General features: G+C 51.9%; 2 protein-coding genes across 7 annotated transcripts; one reads left to right on the top strand and one right to left on the bottom strand.

Annotated features, from left to right (window-relative positions):
* Positions 1-1,715: 1,715 nt before the first annotated feature.
* On the bottom strand, positions 1,716-24,561 carry SLC25A25 (solute carrier family 25 member 25). Of its 6 annotated transcripts, none has more exons than XM_088527959.1 (11): positions 24,274-24,561; positions 6,350-6,476; positions 6,159-6,246; positions 5,692-5,727; positions 5,287-5,398; positions 4,411-4,569; positions 3,529-3,681; positions 3,310-3,417; positions 3,034-3,201; positions 2,452-2,602; positions 1,716-2,029 (listed from the first exon to the last, which is right to left on the bottom strand). In XM_088527959.1, the coding sequence occupies exons 1-11, from the start codon at positions 24,559-24,561 to the stop codon at positions 1,845-1,847; spliced, it is 1,575 nt and encodes a 524-aa protein (XP_088384085.1). In that variant the 3' UTR covers positions 1,716-1,844. The 6 variants fall into 6 exon arrangements, with proteins under 6 accessions (XP_088384085.1, XP_010217842.1, XP_088384087.1 ...); XM_010219540.2 differs by lacking the exon at positions 24,274-24,561 and adding an exon at positions 14,256-14,524; XM_088527961.1 differs by lacking the exon at positions 24,274-24,561 and adding an exon at positions 8,833-9,074.
* Positions 24,562-25,419: 858 nt separating this feature from the next.
* On the top strand, positions 25,420-27,391 carry NAIF1 (nuclear apoptosis inducing factor 1). The gene is made up of 2 exons (XM_010219549.2): positions 25,420-25,931; positions 26,615-27,391. Exons 1-2 carry the CDS (start codon positions 25,433-25,435, stop codon positions 27,076-27,078), a joined length of 963 nt encoding a protein of 320 aa, XP_010217851.2. The 5' UTR covers positions 25,420-25,432; the 3' UTR covers positions 27,079-27,391.
* Positions 27,392-27,753: the final 362 nt, after the last annotated feature.

Raw genomic sequence — 27,753 nt, 5'->3', positions numbered from 1 at the left:
GCACTTATTTTAGTCCCTGAGATTTCTCCCCTCCCCCCTTTACCTAAAAATTCCCCAAGAACCTCTTAAATAGCCGTAGTGCCATACGACGTGCACGGACCTTCAGCTTCCCGACTCTGGCCATCCACCTGCCACCCTTTCAGCCATGTATTGAGGCAATTCCAAAATGTGGCAAGCCTCACATTGCACCCTCTTCCCTCAGCCCAATGGACTGCTCCCTCACTAGTTCCCTTCTCTCCTACGGCTTCTCACTGCAGAATTTCTCTGGGCCGAGGTCCTCCAGCAACAACCCCAGGTGTGGGGAAGGCAGCTCAAGCCCCAGAGAGAAGGAACACGAGTGACTTCAGTGTCCTTCCCCACAACTCAGCTGTGTGATGTAAGAGAACAAATAGAGAACTTTTTAAAACAGGAGAAAGACAAGCACAGTAACAATATTTAAACAAGTCTATAAAAATAGTTTGACATAACTCTGTTCAAATAAATACAAAATAAATATGCTTTAAGCAGTAAAACAGTGGAATGCAACGCTGGTCCATTTTGCCCAAAATGAAAAGTTGGATGAGGATCTCTCAGGCCTCAGAAGCCTGGTCCTATCAACTAAAGTAGCCCATAATGCAGTCAAGAGAAATTTTAAAGCCAACTCTTTCCCTTAGCCTTATGAAAAGCACCCTTTGAAAGAAAAGCAAGCAGCTGTCTCCAGGACTGAAAGCCCACCTCTCCCAATGACAACTAGCCCCTCTCCCCAACACCCAGCACACGGCAGATGCGCTCCTGGCTTGGAGACTCCGTCCCGCTAATGCAAACCTGAACATCAATCTACAAAGAGGTCTACAGAGATAGATAGCAGCATAGGCACAGGGTTTGGAAGAGGTTCCATCATCTAGCCTTGGCACCAGGCAGAAGGAAATTCAGAGATCCATGCAATGCTGCACAGGGGCTCTCGTGCCGTGCTGGGAGCACAACTGCACAGGAGCGGTGGAATATTGTCATTTATTCACTAAAGCCATGCATCAAGGTGCCAGTCCATCCAGGGCTCTCTTGGCCTGCCCCTTTCCAAGCCCCTGCTGAGTATAAGACAAGCCAGTTCCAGCATGCAAAGGATACAGGCATGCAGGCTCTAGGCTGCTGCTTCTGTTAGTAAGTGCATCTTGTTAGTGGATTTAGGAGACACACTTAAACCTATAAAAATAAATAATCCTAATTCTTCACCAGGCTGGCCTAAGTAATCTTCAGCCTGACTGGATTAAACCACTGCCCACCAGCCCTCGAAAAAACAGTATAGTTCAAAGTTACATTTCATGTCAAGTCTTGGAAGCAGAACATGAATGTCTCCTACCCAAAAGAATATATGTAAACATAATAAACAAGCCTGGTGCAGCGGCAGCTCCTACACAAGGTTTGTACAAATTTAAACAGCGGGTAGGAAGTTAAACAACTGAATGGAAAAGAAGCTCTTTCAGCAAGTCAGAAGGTGCTCATCCGCTGGCAAACAGCTCTGTACATGTAATAGGCTGAAAGCAGACCTGTCCCCCAGATCCTTGCTACTCTGCTGCACTGCCAGAACTGACCGCAGCAATTAGGTTAGGTCCTCCCAGCAGCTGATCTCCCCATCTCCCAAAGGGCCCAACAGAAAGGGCCACACGATGGTTTATGAAAGCTTCGAGTAGCAACATGGCAAAGGACACCAGATCCTCCCCTCACCCTTCCTGACTCACACGCTCTCTGAGATTTCACAGCTTTGCTTAGTCAGCTTAGTGTCAACACATTCACAGAATGAGAGATGGCTAAACGTCTTGGGATCACTGCCCAAGATTTGAGAGTTCAAAGTCCTCAGCATCTCCTGGTCACCGTGACTGCACGCCCAGAGTCATCTTCAAGTTCTCATACACCACATAGCTGATGCTCACAGCTGGGATCACCTTCATAAAGTTCGGGGCCAGACCCCGGTAGAGACCAAACGCTCCCTCTGTCTTCAGAATGTGTTTGAACAGTCCCCTCATGGTCACTTCTGGAGCACCCTCGACTGAAGCTGCAGGAAGAAAAGCGACAATAAATAACACAGCCTACCTCGTAAAACCACTTTAAAGACCTGTCTCAGGGAGCAGTTTTGACTCATACATTTTACATGGATGTTCAAAGGTGCTTCGTGAGGGAGAGCATCTGATTAATCATCAAGACACAGCTGTGCTGCAACACAGACAATTGCTTAACCTGCTCTTCAGAGGCCTTAAGCCCAGAACTCCGAGGTGAGTAAAGCAAAATTGCTGTCCTGGAGGTGCCTGACTCCAGCTAAGGGACGAAGTCCACTGTCCCCTTGCAGCGTGGCAAAGAGCTACTGCTCAGGTTCACTGAGGCTGCTGTTGCAATGTTTACACTCGAGGACCTTTGCCCTGCTCCATGACCATGGCAGTAGTTCACACACTTCTGAGGTGAGTTCCCAGAAGTTCTCACCTTGGGCCTGCATGCGTGTCCTCACTAGAGCCAAGGGATAACTGGCAAGCTGTCCACAAGTGCTAGAGATGGTGCCACAGGCCAAGAGAACAAAAACTCCAGGGTCGGCGCTGTTGACAGCATAGCGCTGCAGCCAGGCGTTTTTTAGAGTCTGGAGGAAACAAGGCAGATGTTAGCAATGAAGAGGCCATCAGAAGGATATCAGATTACATAAGATTAGTCTAGAGTAAAAGGCACAGGAAAGTATGTACAGTTTCAGCCAGCACCATCAGGTTTCTTAGATTATCTTGAGCTACTGCTACCTGGCAGGGAAAAAAAAGAAAAAAAAATCTTGGATTTTCTATCTTAATTCCCTTATCAAAAATATTAAGGGACCATGCATGTTGTTGACAGGGAAAGGAGGAGAATCCACTGTACTGGATTATCTTTTATGATATTTGGGCTAAAATCCACTTGTGTTCTGTAAGACTTATCAGAATGGCTTTGAAAAGTGATTTTAATCATCTATATTAACTGACAGGTGTGAAAGCAATAAAACTACACAAGTAGCACAGCCCTACAAAAGGGTTAAACGCCTCGTACCTCATAGACTGCCAGGTCGATACCAGCATATGGAATGATTCCTAGCATGTTGGGGATGTAGCCTTTGTAGAAGGCAGCCATTCCTTCCTTTGAAAGGATGTTTTTGGCACAGTCCAACATGCCTGAATATTGTCCCGTCTTTCTTAGAGCCATCCGTGTTTTGAGAACCTAGAGCACAAGAATAAACACCATGAAGATCCTCCAAAGCCTCCCGTGGCCCCTCAGGGCCTGGACTACAAACCGCCTGGGTTTGCAGTCAGCTGGGTTTGTAGTTACCTCCATCGGGTAGATGCTGCTCTGTGCAATGGCCCCAGCCAGGGACCCAGCTAAGAGCCGCTCATGAATCCTCAGCATCTCCTGGTCAGTTCCAATGAACCTCTTGATCTGTAGAAGTAAGGAAGGACAAAGCATTGAAGCTCCCTGATTGCATCTCAGCCTTCCTCTTTGTCAGATGAAAATCTTCACAGTGAGATTTCTCCCTGCTCTTTTACTCACCTGCTCATAGGCCATGAATTTAATGGCAGATTCTGGTGCTATCTTCAACACATTGATGCCATTCCCCCGCCACAGGGACCTTGTTCCACCCTCTCGGATCATTTGAGTGAAACCACCAATGATGCACATGTTGTTACTGCGGGAGGCATGAACCTGGGAGAGAGAGTGCGAGTTTGGATCAGTTCCAGTCCTGATTACGACAGTACTATGTTCCTCCGTAATCCTGGGACAAAAGGGCACTTTTTATTTGCCCAGAGATTTATCAAGGCTTTAATCCCTTCCAGATAACTTTTACAATAGGAAAGCAAGCTGCTTTTCCTTTTTGCAAAGCCTAATGCTAGTTGACTAATGAATTTAATCAACATCTCCCTCTGGAATGGGAAGCTGGGTGAAACAAGCAGCTCCCACAGGCTAGAATACACTTCTCAGCTGGCTCAAGAGCAGGTACAATAACAATGCAGTTTATAATCAATATGAGAAGGGAATTATTAAAAAAAACAGCTTCATCAACTGACCAGCACAGCCACTTTCATCCAAGTCTTTCATGGAAACACAAGACTTGAACCTATTTCATCAAAATCCAAATTTTCCTGTGCTCTAAAGTATGAAGTCTTCTGACAATTTTCATACATCCACCTCCTCAAACTTTCTCTACACCATTCTAGTCAGTATCTTTTCTAGTCACTGAAGAACTACTTTTGAACATGACTAACTCAATCTAAAAAGCTTTCAAAAAACACCAACATGAGAGTAAGGAGATTAATCCCAGCCACAGTGTTGCACCGTGCTGATAGACACTATCCCCTCCTAGGCATCACGTGGGCCAAAAGATTAAAGAAATCAGACTGGGCATTTAGACAAACCAAAATCATCCCATCTTACCTGCATGAGCACTTTGAGGCGATCCAAGGGAGCTGTGCAGGTCCTGGACACTGCCCCTGCACCTCCACCTGCAACCAGATGTCTCCACCACATCCCTGTCTGCCTCTCTTCCACCGTGAACTCATCAGGGACAGTCAAATTCTCTCCTACATCAAAGATCTGCACAAGCATAAGGTGTTGAGAAACGTTAGATCAGTCAGCAATCTTGCCAATTTATTGCTCTTTATCAGTGCTAAGTGTTGAGGCTCTGAATGTGCTTGTTTCCAAATCAGCAGCTTATCTAACCTTAACTGCTGTATCTAGCCACAGGCAATGCCACTGCTAGGGAATGCTCAGCATGTCACAAGGGGACCCTTGGCACTAGAAGGAAGCTGAGAACTGCTGAACACTTCAGCTGTATTAAAATACTGTGGATCATACTAATGAACAAAATGATTAACTATGGGCAGCTGCATGGGGAAAAGCTGGACTATTCTGGAACTTTCTGAGTTTACAGCCAGTTTAATCTTGTTACATGCTATATACACATTAAATATCTCCAGAAAGGACAGCTGCCTGTTATATCAGTTTATCAGTTTCTAGTCTTGACAGGTTCTGAACTAGCAAGAGCTGGACACACTGGTCTGAGCTCTCAGCGGTGCAGGCAAACCGACCGCGCTCACTGGGCTGCAGAACGTGCAGCTGCTACCACCAGTGCCACTGAGAGATGGCAAAATAACAGGACGGGAAGCAATTTGGCTTCTAGGGCTACAAGGCAGCTACTGAACCATGAAGAGAAAGATAGAGACTGCCAAGAGCAGCTCCTGGAGGCTGGAGCTTTCACAAAGAAGCTGGAAGACGACCAAGACCTGTTGAGATGGAGGACTCGTTTCTTACCGTGGAGTGCTTCCAGTACAGGATGATTTCAGGAATGTTCTCCACTGGGTGCAACAGGTGATAGTCTCGCCACTCATTCCAATCAATTGTCATTGTCCCATTTTTATCCATGCTAAAAAGATGTACAGGAGATAAGCACGGACTCCCACCAGGCAACCAATTCCTCCTCCCCTTCCCTTTGATTATTCAGGCCTACAACAAAAAGTTTTTGCAAAGCAGCTACCAAAAGCTTTCTAAAGAGAGACACAACACACAGCTAGGGAGCCTTCACCAAACAATAAAGGGAGTCAAAAATAGGCTCCCTTTTTTCCTCTCTCCCCTTTAATTGAACCACAGGAGTTGCGGCTCCCCCTCCTACCAAAGTTAGGCCAACATAACTGACACTGAAGGGAAAATAATACTTACTAGGTGACAGGACCCCAGAAGTGTCCCGTCCTTATTCTGACAGACAGGCAAACAGACAGAGGGAAGGTTGCAGAGGAAAGAAAGAGGAAAAAACAGCACAAATAAGTGGTTGTTCACAGGTTAGTGCCACATGCATAAAGCACTGAGCATTTCCATACAGCAGCTGCACAGCCCCTCTCCAAAGCAGCAAGCTCAGGGCAACAGGACGTTCAGACAGGGGTGCAAAGAGGGTCAGGTGCCCGTTCCCACACAGGGCAGCAGAGAGATTCTGACAGTAACTCTCCGTAATGCATTACAGCATTAAAAGTTTCAATTAATGGGAAAATCAAAATGAAGAATAGGCAAAAAGGGAGGAGCCAAAGTCTCTGGAAAGTGTGTGCAGGGCAGAATGAGGAGCCAGGTTCCATATCCTCACGCCTCCATCTAACTTCTTCTGTTCACAACATAAGAACCAGCTCAGCCCTCACCTCTTAAGTATCTTCTCAGCCTGCTGCTCCGAGATCTTGACTCCCAGGTCCCGAAGAGACTGTACAATCTCCTGGGCATCAATACGGCCTGTGAAGATAAACCACTGGTTAGTACTAATGCACACTAGTAACGGAATGTACTCTCAGTTAACACATCAATAGTCTCTTTATGATATAAGCAAGGTGTTTACCATCATTTTTCTTATCTAGGCTCTTGAAAACCAGTCTCAGTTTCTTCTCGTGATCTTGGAGATAGTGAACAAACTCCTCAAAGTCCAGTTGTCCATCAAGGTCTTTGTCTCCTGCCTTCACAATTTTCTGTGAGAGAAGACAATGAAAAATTGTTGATGCTTTTGTTCATTCAGACAGATCTGACTCTTCTTTCATCATATCTAAAGATCATTTCTTAGATGACTTGGTTTTCCACCTAGAAAGTAGCTGACAGCTCTATAACAACTCCTTAAAAAAATTAAGTGCAGCAGTAATGCAGAAGGAAAGTCACCTGCTCTCCCAAAGCTAGTTATGCAGAGCAAACATCTCATGTTCCTATCAGGGCACTTTGCCAGGATCATGTACCTAATCTCAGACCTGTATCTTGAATGGGGTTGTGTAAGGTGTTATGCAAGAGGCTCCACCTGGATGGAACACGAGGCAACTGATCTACCTAAAGAGCGAACCACAAAAGTCCAGGCAATAAAAACGCCTAAATGAGAGGGGAAATTTCACGCCCCATAAGATGCTTAAAGAAGCGAGCCAGCCTGGCAACCACCACCTCCAACCAGAACAAACCTGCGCAGCTCCAGCGGACACGGAGGAAGAATGAAAATCCCTGTGAACTGGCTTGGGTTCCCTGCAGCTACGTGTTTTAACTGTACAAGTTCCCATGAGATGCACACAGAACAAGAAAAGGTTTAAGAGGACGGAGCTCAGAGCAAGATCAGATTCTGTCAGACATCTGGGACAACACAGAGAACCCAGGGATTAATCCCACTCCTCCTGAGCAACAGCCAATGAAGGATCCTGCCTGAGGGCTCGTGGCCCCTGGTTAACAGGGCAGATGATCCCTAGACAGCTCTGGATGTGGCTCTGGAAGTTGTTACTCCCCTTCCCACTGAGGCAGTTTCTTTTGACAGCCTGTAAGTCCTTCTCAACATAAATCAGTGACCAACACTAAACAAAGTGTGATTCAGGCCCCTTCACCTATTCTGAAGGGACTAACCCTCCATTCACCCATAATTAGGTGAACTTCAATTTATTATATTTCCTCTGCCTACAAGGACATAACCCTGCACAAGCCACAAGCCTTTATTTTGATGCCATAGGACGGGATGTCAATACCAAGTACTTCACCATGAAGATTCTGCTGTCTCACTCCCGCCCTATCAAGTCACTTGAGCCCAACGCTATTAAAGTTTCTCCTGATCACTCTACGAGCTGAGCGCGAGCGCGCCGGGGCGGCCGCGGCGACCTTTGCGAGGCGCACGGTGGTATTCTTAGGCTGCAATTTCTCATATGACTGCTGTAAAGTTCACAGATGGCCCCACGTTGAACTCGCGGGCTAAAGATAGACGCGTCTCGTGGCAGCAGAGCGGCCTTGGGCAGCTGATTCGGGGCTTCCCCCTCGCTGGAAGCCCGGGCAGCCCGTGGCCATCGGAGCCACAATGACAGATTCAATCGTGCAGCTGTCCCCGAGGCCGGCAGAGCGCAGCCCGTTGTGCCCCGCTCAGGCGGCCTTGCCCCTCCAAACCCCCCACGCAGAAACGCTACGGAGCTGCACACGTGTGAGCTGCGGGGGCAGGTGGCAAAGGAAGAGGATGCCAAGCTGGCGGCATCTCCTCCAGAGGCATCGAGGAGCATCTCCCGGTACCTCCCTGCCTTTAGCAGGGGATACGGACCCCTCGGCAGAGAGGTTTGGGTTGGGGCCCGCACACAGAGCTGCTCCCCAGCAGCAACGGCTGCTGCGGGTGTTTCTGTGGTCACCGGCACCACACGCTGCTCCTGCAGCGCACTTGGGGACCCCACGTGCTTTAAATCTGTTACGGCCCCAGTTTCAGAGGTATAAAAAGAGCCTATGAGCTTTGCTGTTAAATAATCAGCTGTCTGTGCTCTCAATGGCCATGGGTACCACGGCGGGAGCATCAGCTGGAAACACAGGTCTGTGATGCAGGGCATTAGCAGAGACCTCCGCAGACCTCGTGCACAGTTTGCCCGGAGCAAATCCAGCTAAAAGCATCCGTCTGCTCACCTTCACCTGGGCCAAAACCGCATCCCGGTTCCAGCTAACATAATTGCACGCTTCCTGCCAGAACTGGGACGAGGGGAGGGGCGCGAGAAAAAGGAAGAGGATGTGAGAAGTTGAGTCAGTCAAAGCTGAGGAATCCCCAGGTCAGGATAAAAAAAAAAAAAGCTTTTAATATTTAGCCTACTTCAAAATTAACTGGTTGAAACAGACCCAGAGGTACAGAGCTGTAATTCAAGCATTGGGAATCAAAAAGGAAGAAAAGACCCTTCTACAGCACCACAGCAACTCCTGGCAAGCAGCAGGAGAACCGGCCCGGGCTGTACCTGCTGTTCACCCCATACTGTACCCAAACTCTCCCCCTCCAGCTCGGCGCTTCGGCTGCTACGGAGCCTGAGCCCTCCTCTCCCACCACGTCCTCCCTCCCGGCCATACCTGCTTCCACTGGCGGTAGGTGGAGAATTCCTGGGAAGGAATCAGGAGGCTGAGGCGGAAGATAGATTTGAGCTCCGCCGGCAGCCCCTTCGACTCGAAGTACTGGAACTCCGCCTGGGACTCCCCCAGCAGCGGCACGTACAGACACAGACAGAGCATCTTTCCGAGCCAGCCGCTCCGCCGCCCTCCTGTTCAGACTGAAGCGAGGGGAAGCAAAACTGAATGACTCTCTGAGCTAATTTGGGCGCGTGGTGGGAAGGAAATGCCGCCGAGTCTCATGACACAAGGCTATGAGCTCCCCGGCGCGGGCGCTATTGGCTGCGCGAGCCCAGCCCTTCTACTTAAAAGGGAAGCTGGAGTCACTCAGTCCCACCCCGCGAGGCACCGGATCCGGGGAGGCCTTTGAGCTGCCCCTGCTCAGCACCGCGGCGCGGGGACCTTACATCACCCTCACTAGAGGTTAACTCCTAGCAAGCGTCGCCAGCGGCTCTGGCCCGCGGCCAAGACGCTTCCCTGCCACCCCCTGCATCCATCCAATCCCTCCTGATCCTCTGCTCGTCCTGCCAGGGGCTGGTGCACACAGAGGAGGAGGAAGCAGTCAGCAACTCCATCAGGAAACACAAAGGGACGGTCACCACTCTCCTCTACCCAAAATTCTGCCTCCGAAAGAGGCCACATCCACTTACTGCTCCCCTACCACTCCAGGGACACCAAGCTTCAACGAAAGCCTCAATATTCCTTTTTTATAAAAGCTGCTTCGCTGACTAGCTTTTAGCTGGGAGTTTTCCAAGAAACCCGTGTGCCACCTAGGAACAGGCGACCCATGGACAGACCAAGTTCTCCCCGACAGCACTTAGGAATTATTAATGCAGGCAACAGGAGTGTTAGGAGAAGATCTGCCCTTAAACTTTATACCCAGGAAACCATCAAAATCAAGGGCAGGTTTCCAAACTGACAGCGTTGCTTTGGAGCAAAGCTAAGGGTCCGCGAGGACACCGTGCTAACTTGTCCTGCAATTAAACATTTCAATTGCTCATGCATTTTAATGAAAAGTGGCCCGGGCAAAACAACATTGTCCAGTTTCTACCATTTAACAGTCCAAGGGCTATGGAAGCGAGTTCCTGAGCTTCACGGAGAACAGGTCAGGCCGAGAGGGAGCAGGGCGCATGGATCGTTAACGTGGGATATAATTACAGGCAGCTGAGCATTTATTAGAGTTTGATGCCTGGGATAACACCCCGTGTTACAGCAGGGAGACCGAAGGAAAAGCACACCAGGCTAAAACTCTGCTCAATTACAGGACACCCTATTGCTAATCTGAAACGAGGAATAAAGAGAAGTTTGCAAAGAGAGGCTACCATATGAGAGAGGCAATTTAGAGCCAGGGTTTGCAGACACCGCAATCCTGTCTACGTTTGAGGTAACGAGGCAGCTTTGCTGAACAGGTTTCAGCCCGGAGCTTTCCCTGCCGCTGCGGACACGGCAGCGTTCTCGCGTTTGCTCTGTGCAAGCAGCTCATCACCACGCGCTTCCCTCGCCTCCTAAGCGCAAGGGGCCTTCACATCTTTACCAACGGGTTTTGTTCTTTAGAATTTAAAGAAATGAAAAAAAATGGTCCTTAATAAGCTCTTTGCTGCACGTCAGCTGCATGAGTTGGGAATATTTAATCAGAGGGTTTGTTTCAAGGATTTTTAAGAAGCTTAATGGAGCACAACTCGGAGCAGATCGGTCCCCGGGAGAATCCCGGCCTCCTTCCAGCCCTCTCACCTCCCGTGTCGCGTTACCTAACCGGGCTTAGCCGACTCCCTTGCTGACGTCTCTGCGCACAAAAGGGAAAGAGAACCTCGATCTTCTCAGGGAACCCAGATCCTCTTAACGGTCTGTGCAGGGGCTCGCTACACAGCTGCCCACAGCGGGGCCCAGCCCGGCCACCAGCACCATCCCTGGGCCACGCGGGGCCCGAGCGGGACCGAGCTCGGGTATTAGGTGAAAACACGTAGATTTGGGGTCGTTCTGTGGAGCATTAAGACCCCCGGCGCCTTCCCACGCGCTGCCAACGCACGGCCGTGAGCGGCTGGCAGCGCCGTCGCCATGCCGACGTGATGCAGATCTCCCTCCACCTCCATCTGCAGTTGGCAGCTCGAGACAGAAAAAAAGGCAAAATCTGCACATTTTAGGAAAGAAAGTCCTACTACCTACGTCAGCGGAAACAAGGGAAGTAATGAGGCTAAGAAAGCGGATTTTAAGCAGGGTATTAATTACAGGGCAGTGAGCTAAGCAGGAGACACAGATCAGTAGTGAAGTTTATATCAGCTACTATAGTTGTAACGATGAAGAAAACGTTAGCAAGTTCGTGGAGTTGGTTAAAAAGGGAAAACCAGTGATGGGGCTGGGAGTAGCAAAGCAGGAGGGTTCTGCTCGAGCCCCAGCCCGAGCGGAGCAGCACGGCAGCCCCAAGGAGCTCGCAGTGAGGAGCTGCCTACGCTGCGGCCCTGAGCGCGGCTTGTGTCTGTCCAGCCAAGGACAGGGCAGAGAGCCCCGAGAAAAAGCCCCAAACCCGTTTCCAGTTTCTTCCCGGGGTCTGGCTCTTAGTTAAGCACAGCACGGGTTCTGAGTGTCAACATCCTGCTGTTCAGCCGTTAACCTCTCTTTGTGCTCGCCAAGGCATCTGCTTCCTCGCCGATTTACTGCCTCGGTTCCAGAGAGCACCTCCCCAGGGCAGGATGCAGCCATACAAGGAGCTGAAAAGGATGCTGTTTAGTTTTGAATCTGCTTTGGTAAGAAAACCCCCGTCTATAAAAATATCAAGGGCCAGTTTTAGCGTCACAGCTCCATAGCTAACATCCTGCCTCCTCCTCAGAGCTTTCCGGACACGGATTGCCCGGGGCCGAGGGGACCACCGCTGCTCCAAGTGTTCAGCAGGTCCTGCCTGGCATTTCCTGCTGACTGCTGTTTTTCTGGAAACTAGCTTATAATTAATTGCACAGAACAGAAAGTCCTAACAAATCACAGACCAAGGGTGTAAAGGGTAGGAAGGGAAGGCAGTTAATCATTTAAGAGACCCCAACAGAGCAGCAGTCGACCAAGGCTGTGCAAGAAGGCGGCAGACGACATCAGATTAGTGGTTGACGTAGTAAGACCGACTCCAGGAGGGGTGACCTCTTCCCCTGCCAACACAGGGATCCAAAGTTACAAGTCCACACGATGACACCAGGGGCAGATTGTCCCTCTCCTGTGTACACACATCCATCAGCCAACACATTGCAGCAGCCGGTGTTTTTTTCCGCCTAAAAAGGAACCTGCCTTTGAAATAGTCACCTTTAACCAAGAACCTGAGCAGAAACACATCAATATAGACCAAGGACTGAGCAGTTCACACAGGAAACACCTCTGATCAAGTTCAATACTGTAAATCCCTTACAGGACCTCAACTGTCAAAGCGTGGTATTTCACATGTTGTTAGCAGATAAGTAGAGGCATTTTTACAAAACACAGTGACAAATCAGTTAAGAGACTTACTGCAAGGTCACAGACATAGAGTGGCAGAGAACAAACCCCGGCATCTCCCGCATTGTCTTTAAACACCAAATAATCATTGTTGTTCATGGCAATTTTGAATTGATGTTTGATGCTGTATTCGTTTTTTTGTGAAACTTCTCTGATCACAGACCCACGATCTGTAACACGCAAGTCATTGCGGCTTAACAAGTTCCCGTCCTTGAGCTGATCCGTGATGACTGGATGCAGCATTTGCCCGTCTGAATTGCAAGGTAAAACATATTTGCATAATCCCCAACACAAGCGCTTTACTCCGTCTTACTTTACAACAAGGGCAGGCTAAAATTACAGTCACAACCCCCTAGCAGATGGCAGTTACTTTCTAAGCTGCAGTAACTCAACTCCATTTTATCACATGCCCTTATTATTTTATCACATGCCCTACGGTTCCTGCCCTTAGCCAGTTTTAGGGTTCCTATACAGCAAAGCTTTCCAGGGTCATGTGGAAAGAGGAGATTGGTATCAATTTTCCCTCACTTCAGAGAAAGCTTCATTTGCAGGTGTGGATGGATCGACTCGCCCCGACTGTAGGGCCTTTGTTCCCCTTGGAAGGGACGCGAGATCCTCAGCCCTGCTCTTCCAAGGCTTTCAGCAGAGCCTCCCTCGGCTCCTTGAGCCTCTGTCCTTTCCCAGCCCGGGCACGAGGAGTGCTCTTCATCTCGCCACGCACGCCCTCCTCGCCCTCCTCATTTGGAAGGGACGCCCAGCGCTAATTGCTAGAGCGGTGATGAAGGCAAAAGCCCCTGCAGATTTCCCGGTCGGACTGAGGCAGGGAGTGGCTTTCACTGCCCACAATGCCAGACGCCACCCTGCCCGTTTCCAGCCAAACTACCCACGGAGAGGGCTTCAATCCGCGTACGGCATGAATCTGCCCAGCCCTATTTTGGGGAGAAAGCTCACGGCAACGACTACACCCCATTCCCTATCGGATAAGCGGGATCCTGCAAGTCACCCACCACCACCGCTGCTGCGGTCCCTCCCAGAGCATTATTATTCCAGGCTGCGGGAATAATATTATTCCAGGCTTGCAGGGCTACGCCTCACTCTCCCCCCCTAATCCCAGGTGACAGCCTGGCTCATAAGACACAGTCACCACCAGCAGCCCCGTCCTCGGAGGGCTGAACAGCGTCGCCTCCCCGGTGGGAACAAGCCGGCCTCGGTCAGTGCTGCGCTAGGACTGCGGGCACTAAACGGAGCGGCTTTTGTTCACCCCAGACAAAGCCTGGAGCTGCTTCCCCACCTCTCGTGCTCCCCCAGCCCGTCCCCCCTTCTCCCGGCCCTCAGGAAGACACCAGCTCCCCGCGCGTCTCGGACGCTTCCCAGCGCTCCCCGGGGACAGGCTTTCCCCTCCGCCGCGCTGGGCCGCTCGCAGCACCGGCGATTACGGGTTTGCTCGACACATCCTGGTTCCCTGGGAATTCCAGATGGCTGGATTGCCAGGGATCCAGCCTAGAACCTTTTCGGAGCTCTTTTGATCCCTCGCCAATCTCCAGCGCAGGGGTGGGACTCCCCGCTAACCTGCATTATCATTCCCTGCCGTCTCAGTTACGCTTCTTACAAGTGACTAAGGACGTTGCAGAACCCCACACATTCCCTCATGCCCCGGAAAAGCAATCCCATCCTTTCAGCATGGCGCCTGGCAGGCCGAGTCTCCACTTCTCCTAGTCATCCCGCCGGGCCCCCCACATCTGCCCTCCCAGCGAGCGCACGCGGCAGACCCTGCCCCTTCCCCGTGCCCCACAGTGCCCCCCACGCGGGGACACCGACACGGGGGCTCTTTGCACGCTCCCCCCGCGCCCAGCAGACCCCCCACGCCGCTCTCACATGCGCCGACCCCTGCTCAGGCCCCCTGGATATCCCGTTACCTTTGGAAAATGCTCTGCGGGTCCAACCACCAGTAGGATAGTTGGTCTCCTTTCAGTGGGATCAGTCCCTCTGTCCTGCGGCTTCCCCAACATCTTTGGCCCTTTCTCCCCGGGGCCTGGAAGTGGGGTGGTGTTTCTGGCCTCATCCTCTTTTTCATCTGCAGGACCTTGGCACACGGCCCTGGGAAGGAAACTGGACAGAAAATGCCAAAGGGTCTGCAGCATTGCTGCTCCTGGGAGCATCCCGGACAGGGAAACGCGGCGCGCTCGGGAGCTGCCTGCTGCCAGGGCCGATGTGACTGCACTACCGAGCTGGGAAGCGGCACGGCAGCCAGCGGGAGGTTCAACCCAGCAACTCCACGGGCTCGGATTCTTTACAGAGCGCTCCTGCGGCCGCTTCCTGCCTTTGGAATTGCTGCTAGCGCGGTCGTGCCTGGCCTGACAAGCAGTTCATTGTACCAGAGCCTCGGAAAGCTGGTGGCAAGAGACAAAGCGCGAGCCCTCTGGCACGGAGAAGCCAAGACGTTTGGAGAAGGCTTGGGCCGAACCGCCGAGATGATGCGCTTAAGAGAAAAGCAGGGGGAAAAAAAAAAAAAGAGGGAAAAAAAAAAGTCCTTCTGCGAGAGAAGCCGCTCAGAGCTGCCAAGCAACCTGCGCTCGCCAGCGCATCCTCCCGGCACATGGAGCGAGCAGCCGGGCTGAGGCGCCGGCTGCGTCCCCACTGCAGCAGGACGCAGCCAATCGTCACCGGCAACGCCGCGGCGCCGGCGGGAGCGCGCGGGAGGCGCCCTGCGCGGGAGCGCGCCGCTACGGGGGCCGCCCCGATGCGCAGCCCGGAGCCCCGGGCCACTCACCAGCTCGGGGGGTTGCCCGGAGAGCCTGGGCTCCTGCAGGGCAGCTCGGAGGCGGCTCTTTGTTAGGGCAGCAGATGGTCCCCCCGGAGAGAATCCGGCTTTTCCCAGCAGCGCCTGAATTAACCTCCAAGAGCAGCCTCTCCCTCTGGCCTATTATAGAGCCGTCCATCACCCGGAGAGCGTTGGGGCTGCATTATCCTCCTGCCCTCCAGCCACGTTCGCTTATTGCTATTCATCCGTGCAGGACCTAAACACTGGAACTGCTGCCCGTTAGCCCAGCGGCAGCGTCTGGTGACGGGGCCTTTAACTGCACAGGCAAATGTAGAATTACTTAAGCAGCAAATCAAGCACAAGAGCACACAGATATATTGCCCTACAACCCAGCACAGACGACGTTCCCCGAAGCTCTGCGAGTGCCACCGTTTCCCCCGGTGTCCCAGAGCGCCTGCAGGATGCTCCATGTCCTGGTGTGAGCGGAGCCTCGGCCAACACGGCCCCCTGAGAAGGGCACCCCAGGGAACGTTAACCCAGAGCTGCCCACACCAGTGGGCACAACAGCCTGGAGGCACCAAGGGTTCCTTTACTAAGGAACACAACTACTGGCAGCTTTAAACAGGCACCGCTTTGCAATAAACGTGAGAGGAAGGACGCGAGGATTCCTCTTGGGACTCAGTACTGCTGAACTGCTTTGACCAGCCCCAGTAATGGAAAAAGCCAGACACAAGAATGTAGAAGACTTCACGTGAAAAAAATTCTTCTGCAAATAGTTACTTAAGAGAAAAGTACTGTTTAGCTATAAGGCCTGCACGTAATACCCAACAGTACCAATTTTTACCGTAAAGCTGACAAAAAATAATCAAACAGATGAATTGCAACACACCTTAACATCTCCAGCGTTACAAGAGCTAACGAGGCAGATGAAGCGCTGGGAAATGTCCTTTTCTCTCAGGAATCAAGTATCCTCCTGCCCTGGTTACTCTGAGCTGTTGCCAGTTATCATAGGCATAAACACGGACATTAAATATTTTTGAAATGCAGTGAGTCAGATCCCTTAATTTGATATTTTAGATTAAAGTTTCTAACCCTGTAAAGCCAAAGGAAGCACAAAGCTGATTCTCTAAACTGGGCACCACTCTTCAAAATCAGATTTTTCTCAGCCTAAGGCTATAGTTTCACAAGAAGCAGCGAATGGATCTTGTTGCTGCTCTTTTGAGGATGTCTCATACATCCACACCAAGCCTGCCCTGTCTTTATCCTTGTTTTCACATGTTTGAGATTCCCTGGGGCAGATTTACCTCCCTAACCCAGCCGAAAAAAACACAGAGCTTCCCACTGAGGTAACAAATCGAGTCTGCGCATTGGAAGGGCTCCAAAAAGCAAGAGAGCCTGTGGAAAGGGCACGAGAGTTGCCCATGGTGGGCAGCAGCAGCAGGTAGCCAGACTGGCTCCGAGCACAAGCCCAAATGCAAAAGGCCAAGCAAGTGGGATATCGGATTTGCCTTCACCAGTCACTTAATGAGGGGTTGCTGCTCAGAAGGAGCTGCTAAACCACCTAAAATTACTATTTTAGGCCCAGCAATCTCCGCATGAAGAGAGATGGGGTCCCTGCCATATGCACAGCACTAAACACGGGCTGCGTGAGCGTCAGGTTGTCTGTGCAAGAAACAACGTGCCCAGAGCTCAATTAAAGCGGAGCTCAGCAGGGCTTCCTTGGCCGTTATCCTCACAGAAGGAAGCCTCAAAGGAATTCTCCCACTGCACTAATCCACACAGCTCCTTGAGGACACGCAGACTTTCCTCATCATATTTAGAAGCAAGCGTGTCTTTAACCAAGTGAGGAGTTTTGTTAGGCCAGAACAATAAAGCTAGTAACGGTAAGATGGTTATAGTCAAAGGCAACTCCTGGAGGGAATTTGTACAAAAATATTCCTCTGCCAGAGGTGCCAAGAAGGCAACAAATAGAGCAAGCAGCACCTGAACTGTTATTGTGAACAAAAATTCACTTATTTTATTGAAATCATGAACGGACCATAGGCCTCAACAGAACAGCTTGTCAAAACTGGACCTCATTAGGAGAGATTCAGCCCTTCAATTGCAGCAGTTTCCATGAGTCTAGTTCAAGTCTTCAGACACAAAAGCATCAAAAATGCTCTTAAAAGCAGCACTCGGCCAGCATACGGGTCCCTGGAGACAGAGCCTGCCTATGTCAGCTGGCCCCAAATCCTGCCCCATCAGACTGGAGACTCATTACATATCTGCAGGAGGAGATGACAGCAAAGTCATGCAGTCTATCCAAGCAGAGACAAAGGAGAAAAGGAAAGAGCAAGAGAATGACGTGTTTTGCTTAATTAAAACCAGATTTTTCTCCGTGCTGCAAACTGTCAAAGGAAGGTTCTGCTGTGTAGCAAGAATGTGGTATTCTGTATCATGTTCAGGCATCCTAATACCTGCCTAGTCTGACATGGAGCTTTCAAACAGCCACCTTCCCTACCCAGCCTCATGGAACAAGTTGGAAATTCGGTCCCAGGTTATTTGCTTTAGTGGTGGCTTCTAGAAGACTTTTGCATCAACGCGTTTTTCAGCAAGAATGCGAGTCTCATCACCAGACAATGAGCTAACGTTTAAAAAATGCAGGAGGGCGGCTGAAAAGGGGCAGGCAGCGGGAAGCCGTCAGAGAGCAGGGAATCTTCTCCTCCTCCAGCGCAGGAAGAGCTGCCACTGCAGTCGCCGTCTCTGGTTCCTTAAGTGACCCCGCGGGGATCAGCGGTGACTCATCTGCTTTTGGAGTCGTCCAGGAAACACCCTGAGAAGGGCCCGGCTGCAACCCAGAGATACCAGCCCAGCTCCCCGGACCTGCCCGCGCCAAGCGCGGCTCTCGAACCACCTCTTATCTCGTTAGCTGTAATTTCTGCGTAGTGCAAGAACTTTCCACTCTGGGAGCAGAAGCAAAGCCTGCAGCGTGTTCCTGACATCACTCCGTAAAATCTAGATATCTTGGCCATTGCTGCTTATACAATTACTGTATAGTAACGTTCAGGTACCGTATGGTAACGTTCAGCTATGTAAATGCATTAAGGTGACACGGAGCATAGTTCAGGGAATGCTATGCAGAAACCCGGGTCATCTCTTCACGGGAACCCTGGCACAAGTGATCAGTTACTGCAGTTGATAAATTAAGGCTGTCAAGAGCCACTGCCAACTACACAGCTACCAAGATAGCAAACCAGGGAGGGGGAGAATACGCAGCCAGAGGCCAGAACAGTTAGTCCCTAACTAAGGTCATATCAGATCACATGAAGAACTGGGGAAAGACCAAGAGAAAGGGCATCCCTAATACTCAGAAATCACCAAAGTCATCTTCTTGTCACACCAGGCAGTGAAATAGGCACATGCCACATACTGCAAGGGGCAAACGCTGGGAAAACGGCTTGTGTGACATAGCGCTTCCCAGCCTGGGACCAGGCTTACTCAACATGTGCCTTGTTCTCCAAGAAGCCTCGCTTGGCAACGCAGGTGCAGGCAGCAAATGGCTTTGCCTTCCCATGCAGCTCACGAGCTATATAAGTTTACAGCAGCCTTCTCCACTCTGAGCCACGTTAACTGCCCAGAACCTCCCTGCAGCTTGTGACAGGTAACTGATGAAAACGAAGATGTCTCCGCTGTCATTCTACATCGATGTCGGCCACCACAGCCGCCCTCCCCTCCTCCAGAGGAAGCCTGGAGTGTCATTAAAGTGTGTTCATGCCCCACATTCAGAGGCACAAATACAGCAATAGAGTATGAACAAGAACAAAGCCTCATTTACCATTTGTTGCAAGTAGGTCTGACAAAGAAAGATGCCTCCCCCTTTTCCCCTCCCAACAACATGTTATAACGTACACAGCAGAGAACACAGAACCGCCAGGGTTACTGTGTGGCAGGGCTTCCAAATAAGAAACCACCTCCTTATTATAAGGTTGATGCAATTTTATTAGCACCTCGACCAAGGATTCTGCTGTTTCCTTTCACCCAGAGTCTGCAGAATAACCAAGTTATCCTACAGCCATTCCCCCAGTACAGAACCAGGAATATACCCTGTCCTGCAGGAACGTAATGCTGCAGGACCACGCCAGGATGCATTGCTGCAAAACGGCTTCTCCCTGCACGCTGATACACACGAGCCAAGGCTGAGGCTACGTCCCACAAAGGTCAGAGCCGTATCCTTAATTCATTATCACTGTCTGTAAATAGGACAAAGGTCTGAACTAAATAAGCCCACGAGGCTTCTCCAAGTTGCTGCAAGAACAGAGGCTGATCCTGGAAGAGCGGTTCAGGACCACATATCTCAGGAGCTACAGAGATGTACACAGGGATAAGGCTACGCTTGCAAAAGTTACCTCCCGTGCTGATGAGGCAAGGGTGAGCTGTTCTTGTAGAAATTTACACCTAAAAGTTCATTTCACGTGTCTACCTTTGAACATTGGGTACACTAGAGACTCCCATCGTTGCTGAGCCTCGTCTCTGGCCTCCCTCCCACCAGCCCCCCCACAAAAGACTCCCGGGTAAAGACACAACAGTCGGTACAAACAGTCAGAATGTCACGCTGTTGTCCCCGACAGTCATTGTCACAGGGCAGCCCTCTAGCCTGGCAAGTCTGAGCTTTAGGAGCTACTGGCCAAATCTATTAATAACTGACACTGTAGCTGGAAAGTTTACTTATGCCAGAGCCAGTCACTGCGGTTCTTCACAAAGCCTTCGCAGTTACTGCCAAGAAGCCATTTGATTGACTACAAGTAGTTCATTTTGCATCTTTAGTAAATCCCAGTCAACAATACCAGAGCACAGAACTAGCACCAATTCCCCTCCTTAGCAGTAATTTAAAGGCATTATCTACAACAGGAATGTCAACATGAGGATTCTGCTCAACTCCAACCCTGTCTCCCAAGTGCACGAGGAAAGGACCTTCATCAATCCACACATTTCACAACTTACCAGGAGCAGGAACAGGCCTCCGTCCCTACAGACCCAGCAAACACAGCATTTCTGGCTTTGTATTTTAAAGCATATTATACACAAATGTGTAGAGTTATCTAACACACTGTTGATACAAGGTTAATACTGCTTTCGAAACTGGTTCGGGGTATGAAATTAGGCCCTAGGGAGAAGTTAGGAGATAGGTGGTTGAGAAGCTGTTGGCAAATATCTTACAACAGAGAGGTGTCTGTCAGCTGGGATTTCCAAAGGTGACACTGCTTCACGTGTTTGATTTTGACCACATGTTGCTCAACCCTTAAAGATGAATTGAGTTCCACAACTGCCCCAGCAAGATGTGAGACACTAAAGAGGTTGCATTAAAGCGTGTACAGCATTTGAGAGAGATTTCATTCTGACAACATGTGAATTTTATTCTTTCATTCTAAAAATACTTTTAAAACTTGATTTAAAAAAAAAATCAGGTCTTCCTTTATAGGCATAATAATTTGCTTCCAGATGATTGTGAATGGAAAGGAGGTCAAGGCATAGCACAGAATAAGGTTTGCCATTGCTGAGAATTTTAGTAGGTTATGCATAGTATCATTAATACAGAGTATACCAGAAAAATTGCAGAGTAAAATAGTTACAGAAAGAGAGTCGAAAAGGTAGATATACAAAGAGGTATGACAGAAAATAAATAATTTATTAGAAATAAAATTAAATATTTTACCATTTGCTATTGCTATGGAAGAAAATGTCTCAAGAGACTATCCATTGTGGAGGCACTTGCAAAAGAGCTAACTAAGACTGACACAGAAAACAGCACAGATGCAATGTTCTCCAAGAGTGAAAACTTTAGAAACTTCACACATTAAAATTGGAGTCATCCTGAGGAGGAGGCTGAAGCAGGCAGGGCCCTGCAGAGCCTGGCGGCAGCGGCGCTTCCTTCCCCGGCACCTGGGCAAGGAGAACAGCACAACTCGCCCAGACGTGTGGACAGCTCGAGGATCACGGAGGACACGGCGGGCAGAGAAAGGAGAGACGAAAGCCCACGTGGCCATTCCAGAGCAGCAGCTGAGGTAGTTTCAGACAGGAAAGCTGGGATGAAGGCAGCATGAAGGCAGCACAGCCACTCACATGAATTTAGGAGAAGAAAGTATCATGAGAGCAAGGAGGACATCAAAGTTACAGCAGAGGCAAGGGGACAGTTACAAAGGAAAAAGGACAAGGGTGATGGTTGCTCTGCTCCCTGGGGAGGAGAGAAACAGTCCACCAGAAACCGAGCGCCAGCACCGAGCGCTACGGCAGACCCAGCGCCGCGTCGCTGCGTCTAGAGCGCCGGGCTCAGCTCCGCCACTTCAACTGTGCGGGACTGCTGCAGCAAAGGGAGCCTTGGAGCAGCACTCCAGTCCTGCGGGTAACTGGGAGCGGGAGGAAAAGAATTAGATTAGCAAAGACACAGATACCATCGTCATGCGTTCTGTTAACGAGGCAGCCCTTTAACAACGCAACACCTCTAGCTGCGATGGAGAAAACACAGTCCAGGTCCACCCGGCCAGACTTCCATTAACTGCATGTTTTCAGTTCTATTAGTCTGCATAAAGATTTTCATGAGAGAAGGCAAAAAGTAGTATTAACAAGAGAGACTGTTCCAGAGGTAGATGAAATTAAGCAGTGCAGGAGCATCCCTTTACATGGCATAACAAGGAAGCCTTTAATTCACCTGGTTATCACTTTACTGCTCAAGCAAAGCTAAGTATTTTATTTGCTTTGTACTAACCAGTGCAAACAAGTGTTTCTTTAGAAGACATACTGATTTAGCATTCCATATTTGTCCAAGGGTTTAACGATAACAACATGGTTTAAAATATATAGATATATTTACATAAGCAAATTCCACCACGAAGGACACCTATGTACAACCCTATTCCCTCCCCCACCACCGACAGCCACCTCTGAAACAGAAAACAGCAATTTTACAAGAGCACTGCAGAGAACTTTGCCTTGGTAAGAGCCATCAAGTGCTGAAAATAGTGAAGGGGCCAAAATATTGCTCATTTTCTTTTCATGTTGCAGGCCAAAACTATTATTGTTACCACAAGGACTTTTGCCCTACTGACGCAGAGATTAGCAGCTTGCAGCTAAGATCAGTGATAACCTGACATTTGAGCCTGGTATTATCTGAGTCTGGCTCCCAAACACTAGAAGGTAACTCCTGCATGGAAGGAAGAAAAGAAAATAAGTGCCAGAGCCATAGAGTAACAGAGTATTTTACTAATCACAAGCTAAGTCAGTCTCCGAATACCATGCATATCAAAGAGGTTTTCACTTTGACTCTTTAGTAATTTTGTGACTTCACATTAGTTACATCCATTGTTGAAACATTCCTGCTAGCTAAGGATGGGAGACAAAAGGAGAAAAGAGAATGATTTAATAATAGAACTGCTGGGAAACAGGAAGTTTATTCATTTTTCCCTAAAAGTTAAGGGGAAGCTTTCTAGCGAGCTCTCTAGAGCTCTGCTCTCACAGGTCAAAGGAGAACTCAGAAGTTTTGAACTCTGCATCCTCGTTCTCGGGAGCTGCATCTCACACGGCAGCACGGGATGCTCTGCGCGGCCAGCAACGTTTCACAAACACCCTGCATCCAACCAGCCGCTTCCTGCGCCGCCGGAGAGCAGGAAGGAGAAACGCGGCTCTGAGAAAAGAGCAGAGACACGTAAAGGACAGAGGGACAATCCTGACACCCAGGGGCTTCGGCAGAACAGGCTAGTCCAAGAGCATCCAGCATTTCCCCAAGATGGGGCACGTTCAATCCCTGTAAACGTTTCCTCTCTGCTGCTCCTGGAGCTTCGCTAGCAAGAAAAGAATGAAGAAAAGAATTTGCTGGACAGGTAACACACAGCTCAGCTCCTGCCCTCCTAGGGTATCCTCCTGGGCTGGAAAATGTCAGGCCAGATTGAATAACACCCCCGGGAAGGACTGCAAGCTGAGACAGGCACGCGGACGTAAGCGCAGGACATTCCAGTGGATGCAGCAGAGGCTTTTGCTGGAGTTAAGGGATTCAGGGCCCGCGAGTGGCGGCAAGTCAACATTTCACAGGCCACGCACGGGTGATTTATGTTACAGTCATATTTCATTACCAAAGCACCCAGGGTAGAAAATCAGCATGGCACTACCACTGTTTTTAGAAACAACAGTACTAAACCACTTGCAAGAGCTGCACATTGCCAGAAAACTCATACTTTAAAGCAGCAAAGGAAATGCCACCCACTCCCTCCAAATGAGGAAAATAAAGGTTAAATTTAAGATGCTGCGAATTCATAGTCAAAAAGCAACCAGAAGCTTTAGAAAGGATGTTGTTACAGTTAAAGCTGCTAAAACAAACAGGATCACCACGCTCAGCACAAGGAAGAAGACACCTCTAATTAGATGTCTCTTCTGTGGCTCAAAAGCTATTCCTAAACTGCTTCCCTCCTGAGGGATGGAGGCACTCGGGAAGCAGCCATCTCTGTCTGCCCCCCTGCTCCTCGGGGTGCCACTGACCGAGGACACCCGTGCAGTGTACGAGAGGCCACGCAGCACAGGAGAGGTGCGCGCTGAAGACCAGCAAATCGCGCCGAGTCCTGAGGAGCTAAGTTACGCTAATTATAATGGAATTATTTACGCTGAGCCTTGAAAGCTGGACTCTTCCCCGTAGAGCGGCGCGTGGCAGAGCTGCGCGGCCACAGCAGAGCTTGGCTCCCCACGCTGAAGGAGCAGGAAGCCTGCTTGGCGCGTGGCCCGTGCAAGCCACGCTAACGCAGCAGCCGGCCCGTCCTCACGGCACGTGCAACCCTCCCGGGCAACAGGGAAGGGAATGGAGCTCGCAAAAGCCATCCTGGGTTCGCGCAAGTCAGAACGCAGTGCCAAAAGGAGGAAACGCAATGGAAGCTGCGTGACAACCAGAGCACAAGCGCAAGACCCCGACCCTGCCCTTCCCTTAAAGGTTTAGATGACTAGAGGAGCGTCCCACTCCTCAGACTCGGGGGAAGGGGGTCTTTAAGGCCTTTGGGGGTGTTTTCGTGCAAGCAGGTTTCCATGCTCGGGCCCGGTCAATTAAGGCACACACCGGTCTGAAGCGGGCAAGGGGACGGGTGAGAAGCGGCGGGACGCGAGGGGGGCAAGGGCGGCCGCCGCTTCCCCGCAAGGCACCGGGCCCCGGCGCGACTCACCAGCAAGTCCAGCTCGGTGCGGTGCAGCCCCAGGCGGCCCAAGCCCTCGGCCAGGTCGTGGATGCAAAGGGCGCCGTCCCGGTTCACGTCGAGCTTCTGGAAGAGCGCGCGGAGCCGCCGCTCCTGCTCGGAGGCCTCGCACACGGGGCGCCCGCAGGGCCCCACGCTCCCACCGCCGCCCTCCGCTCCCGGCGCGGGGGAGGCCGCGGCGGCGGCGCGGGGGGCACCGCAGGGGCAGAGGACGCCGCTCACCACGGGGGCGGCCAAGGAGCGCCGCGCGCCCGGCATCGTCCCGCGCCCTCCACCCGCCGCCGGCAAATGGCGCCGCTTCCGCCGCCGCCGCGAGGCGCCCCCGCTTCCGCCTTCGCGCCACGCGCCGCCCCGGCCAATGGCGGCGCCCGGCGCGCGCGCGTCAGCGGACACGCCCCCGCGCGCGCCCCTCGCACGCCACGCGCTCGCTGACGTCAGGCGGCCGCCTACGCCGCCGCCAATGGGAGCGGCGCGGCGCGGAAGGCGGCGGTACTTCGGGAGAAGCTCCCGATGATTGGTTAACGCTGCGGAGGAGGGGGAATAAAGGGACCAATCACCAGGGAAGAAGCTCCGAATTTAATCTTGACGGACGCGGCGCCTGTCCAATAGCTCACAGAGGGGTCGCGCTGTGTCGGTGGGGGGACCCAATGGAGTTAGGGCGGCGCCGGTTGTGGGCGGGCCCAGGTCCATGGCCAGAAGCAAGCAGCGGGGCGGGGCATCACCGCGATGGGCGGCGCGACTGACCAATGGCAGTGCTCGAGGAGCGACGGTGGCTTGACAGGCAGGCGCGAGACCCAATGGGGCGCGGCAGGAAAGGGGGGCTGATTCTGGAAGCCATTACGCCAGTGTCGCAGGGCGGAGGCCGTTGAGTGGGGCCTGCTGCGTGGCCGCGGTACGCAATTTGCGTATCGTTGGCGGCGGGAAGGGGGGGAGCCGGCGGGGACCGGCACCTGCGGGCCCGGAGGGGCCTCGGGGCCCCCCCGCCGTCCCCGGCCCGGGGGCCCCGCAGGCCTGGGGGGCCCCGCGGCGCCTCGGCCCTGCCCGGCCTCCCCCGGGGCCCCCTGGGCCCAGCGCGGCCCCCCGGGCGCCCCCCGGTGCCGCCCCCGCGGGGGTCCCTCCGAGGGCGGCCATGGCGGCGTCGCCGGCGCCCCCGGCCAAGAAGCGCAAGATGAATTTCTCGGAGCGGGAGGTGGAGATCATCGTGGAGGAGCTGGAGCGGGGCAAGCACCTCCTCGTGAACCACTTCAACGCCGGCGTGCCGCTGGCCGCCAAGGCGGCCGCCTGGCACGACATCCTGCGCCGCGTCAACGCCGTGGCCACGTGCCACCGCGAGCTGCCCGAGGTCAAGAAGAAGTGGTCGGACCTCAAGACCGAGGTGCGGCGCAAGGTGGCCCAGGTGCGCGCCGCCATGGAGGGCGGCGGCGAGGGCCACCACGGCACCGGGCCCGAGAGCGACGAGGCGGCGGGCGCCGCGGCGGCGCCCGTCATCCTCACGCCCATGCAGCAGCGCATCTGCAACCTGCTCGGGGAGGCCACCATCATCAGCCTGCCCAGCGGCGACTGCGGCGCCGCGGACGGCACCGAGATTCCCATCGCCGCCTCGGCCACCACTGTCACGCTGACGCAGAGTGAGTGCCGCCCCTGCCGGAGATGCGTCTGGCGCCGCTGGAAGGTCCTGGGCTTTGTGCAGGGAAGCCCCTGTTGAAAGGAGACCTCCCCGTGTGTGTAATGAAAGTGCCGTTCCCAGAATGTCCGAGGGGACCTTCCCAAAATGGCCTAGGGGACGTTCCCAAAATGCTCTAGGGGAGCAGCTGCAGGATACGCACGTAGTGCAAATGAGCTGATAGCTGGGGTTGGCCGCAAGGACAAGGAGGGCGAGGATCCTTTGAACCTTGAGGGTTGTGCCCCGTCTTTGGGGACAGGAGCACAGGGGGAAGCTTCTCCAAGTCCAGCTTCCTCCTCTGCTCCAGGCAAGAGCCGACTTTCCAGTGAATGCCATGGGGTTTCTTTTCCCCTGGCAACAGTTGGTTAATGCCACTTGGGAAGATCGTTCTGAATCCAAGGTTGAGAAGTGGTTTTGTCTGGATGGTCTTTGCATGGCCTGTTCTTTGGACTCTGCGCAGGCCAGGAGGGAGCTCAGAGGAGGGTGGGTGGAGTCGGCCTCAGCCGGTCGCTTTGTGCATTCCCTGTTCAGTCTATGTTATCTCACTGAACAGGCAATAAAGCCCTGCTGTATTTATTGAATAGCCCTGTAGGTAAAAATACTCCTATTACAGCTGCTTCTTATGCCCTTTCTCTGCTTTGTTCCCAGTTCCTGCAGAGACGACCTACCACAGCCTGGAGGACGGCGTCGTGGAGTACTGCACGACGGAAGCCCCCGCGACGGTCACGGCCGAAGCCCCCCTGGAGATGATGGCGCATCAGCACGAAGTGGCTGCCAAACCCCAGGAGCTGAAGAGCCGGATTGCCCTGAACTCAGCCAAGCTCTTGCAGGAGCAGCGAGTGACCAACCTGCACGTGAAGGAGATCGCGCAGCACCTGGAGCAGCAGAACGACCTGCTGCAGATGATCCGCCGCTCGCAGGAGGTGCAGGCGTGCGCGCAGGAGCGGCAGGCGCAGGCCATGGAGGGCACGCAGGCCGCGCTCAGCGCCCTCATCCAGGTCCTGCGCCCCATGATCAAAGACTTCCGTCGCTTTCTGCAGAGCAACACGCCCAGCCCCTCCGTGACTGCCGACCCCGGCCACGCCGGGCAGCAAGATGGCATCATCCAGTGAGGGAAACGCTGACGGGGCTCCCTTCCTGGGAAAACTGCCCGTGCTGCTGCTGGATACGTGGAGTCCGAGGGTGGCAGCTCTTGTCCGTGTGAAATGGTTCCCCTTGGAGTCTAGTGCTGCGCATGAACACGCTTTCTCTGCTAACCTTATGCTAATCCGCCTTTTCAGACTCATTGTGCAGAGTGGTAGCGGGGTGTGTAACAAACCAGGGGCCTAATGTTGATTGTTTTAGTTCCTTAAAAAACAGGTTTATAAAGTAAGACAATTATTTTTTTATTTCTGTTTGAAAAAAAAACTTCTCCTAAATAGGACACCTCTCAAGACCTGTAGCCTTTCACTGACTTAAAATGTGGAGGGTCCTGTTATATCCGAGTACTGAAGCTGCCTGGTCGGTTAACACAAGCTGTAGCACAGGGCAGTGCAGCTTTTCTGTCCTTTGCTGAAAGCATCTGCTGGTAAGGTGGTACGCGAGGGGCTGCGACCTTCTCTCTGTGCTAAGAGTTTGTGGATGCTGCCCCTGGAGCATGAAATCCAGCCCATGCAGAAGACCAGCACCTATTTATACACAGTTAAATCCCACCCACGTCCCCCTGAGGGTATTAATGGGATTAAAATAGTGCATGCGCCTCTTGTTCTGTCTGGGTGCAGTGAAAACATTTCACTTTTGAACTTAGA

This window comes from Tinamus guttatus, unplaced genomic scaffold (assembly GCF_059628265.1).
Source record: "Tinamus guttatus ecotype Peru unplaced genomic scaffold, ASM5962826v1 Tinamus_guttatus_pri_ptg000297l, whole genome shotgun sequence".
Lineage (NCBI taxonomy): Eukaryota > Metazoa > Chordata > Aves > Tinamiformes > Tinamidae > Tinamus > Tinamus guttatus.
This window is presented reverse-complemented; position numbering and strand designations above follow the sequence as displayed.

What these genes read in the sequence shown, in the direction of transcription:
- NAIF1 (XM_010219549.2), top strand. Translation starts at nt 25,433, where the DNA reads ATGGCGGCGTCGCCGGCGCCCCCGGCCAAGAAGCGCAAGATGAATTTC. An exon ending in CACTGTCACGCTGACGCAGA is followed by an intron (nt 25,932 to 26,614) that starts GTGAGTGCCGCC and finishes CTTTGTTCCCAG; the next exon opens with TTCCTGCAGAGACGACCTAC.
- SLC25A25 (XM_088527959.1), bottom strand. Translation starts at nt 24,561, where the DNA reads ATGCCGGGCGCGCGGCGCTCCTTGGCCGCCCCCGTGGTGAGCGGCGTC. An exon ending in AATTCATGGCCTATGAGCAG is followed by an intron (nt 3,418 to 3,528) that starts GTGAGTAAAAGA and finishes TTACTTCTACAG; the next exon opens with ATCAAGAGGTTCATTGGAAC. An exon ending in GACACGCATGCAGGCCCAAG is followed by an intron (nt 2,030 to 2,451) that starts GTGAGAACTTCT and finishes TTCTTCCTGCAG; the next exon opens with CTTCAGTCGAGGGTGCTCCA.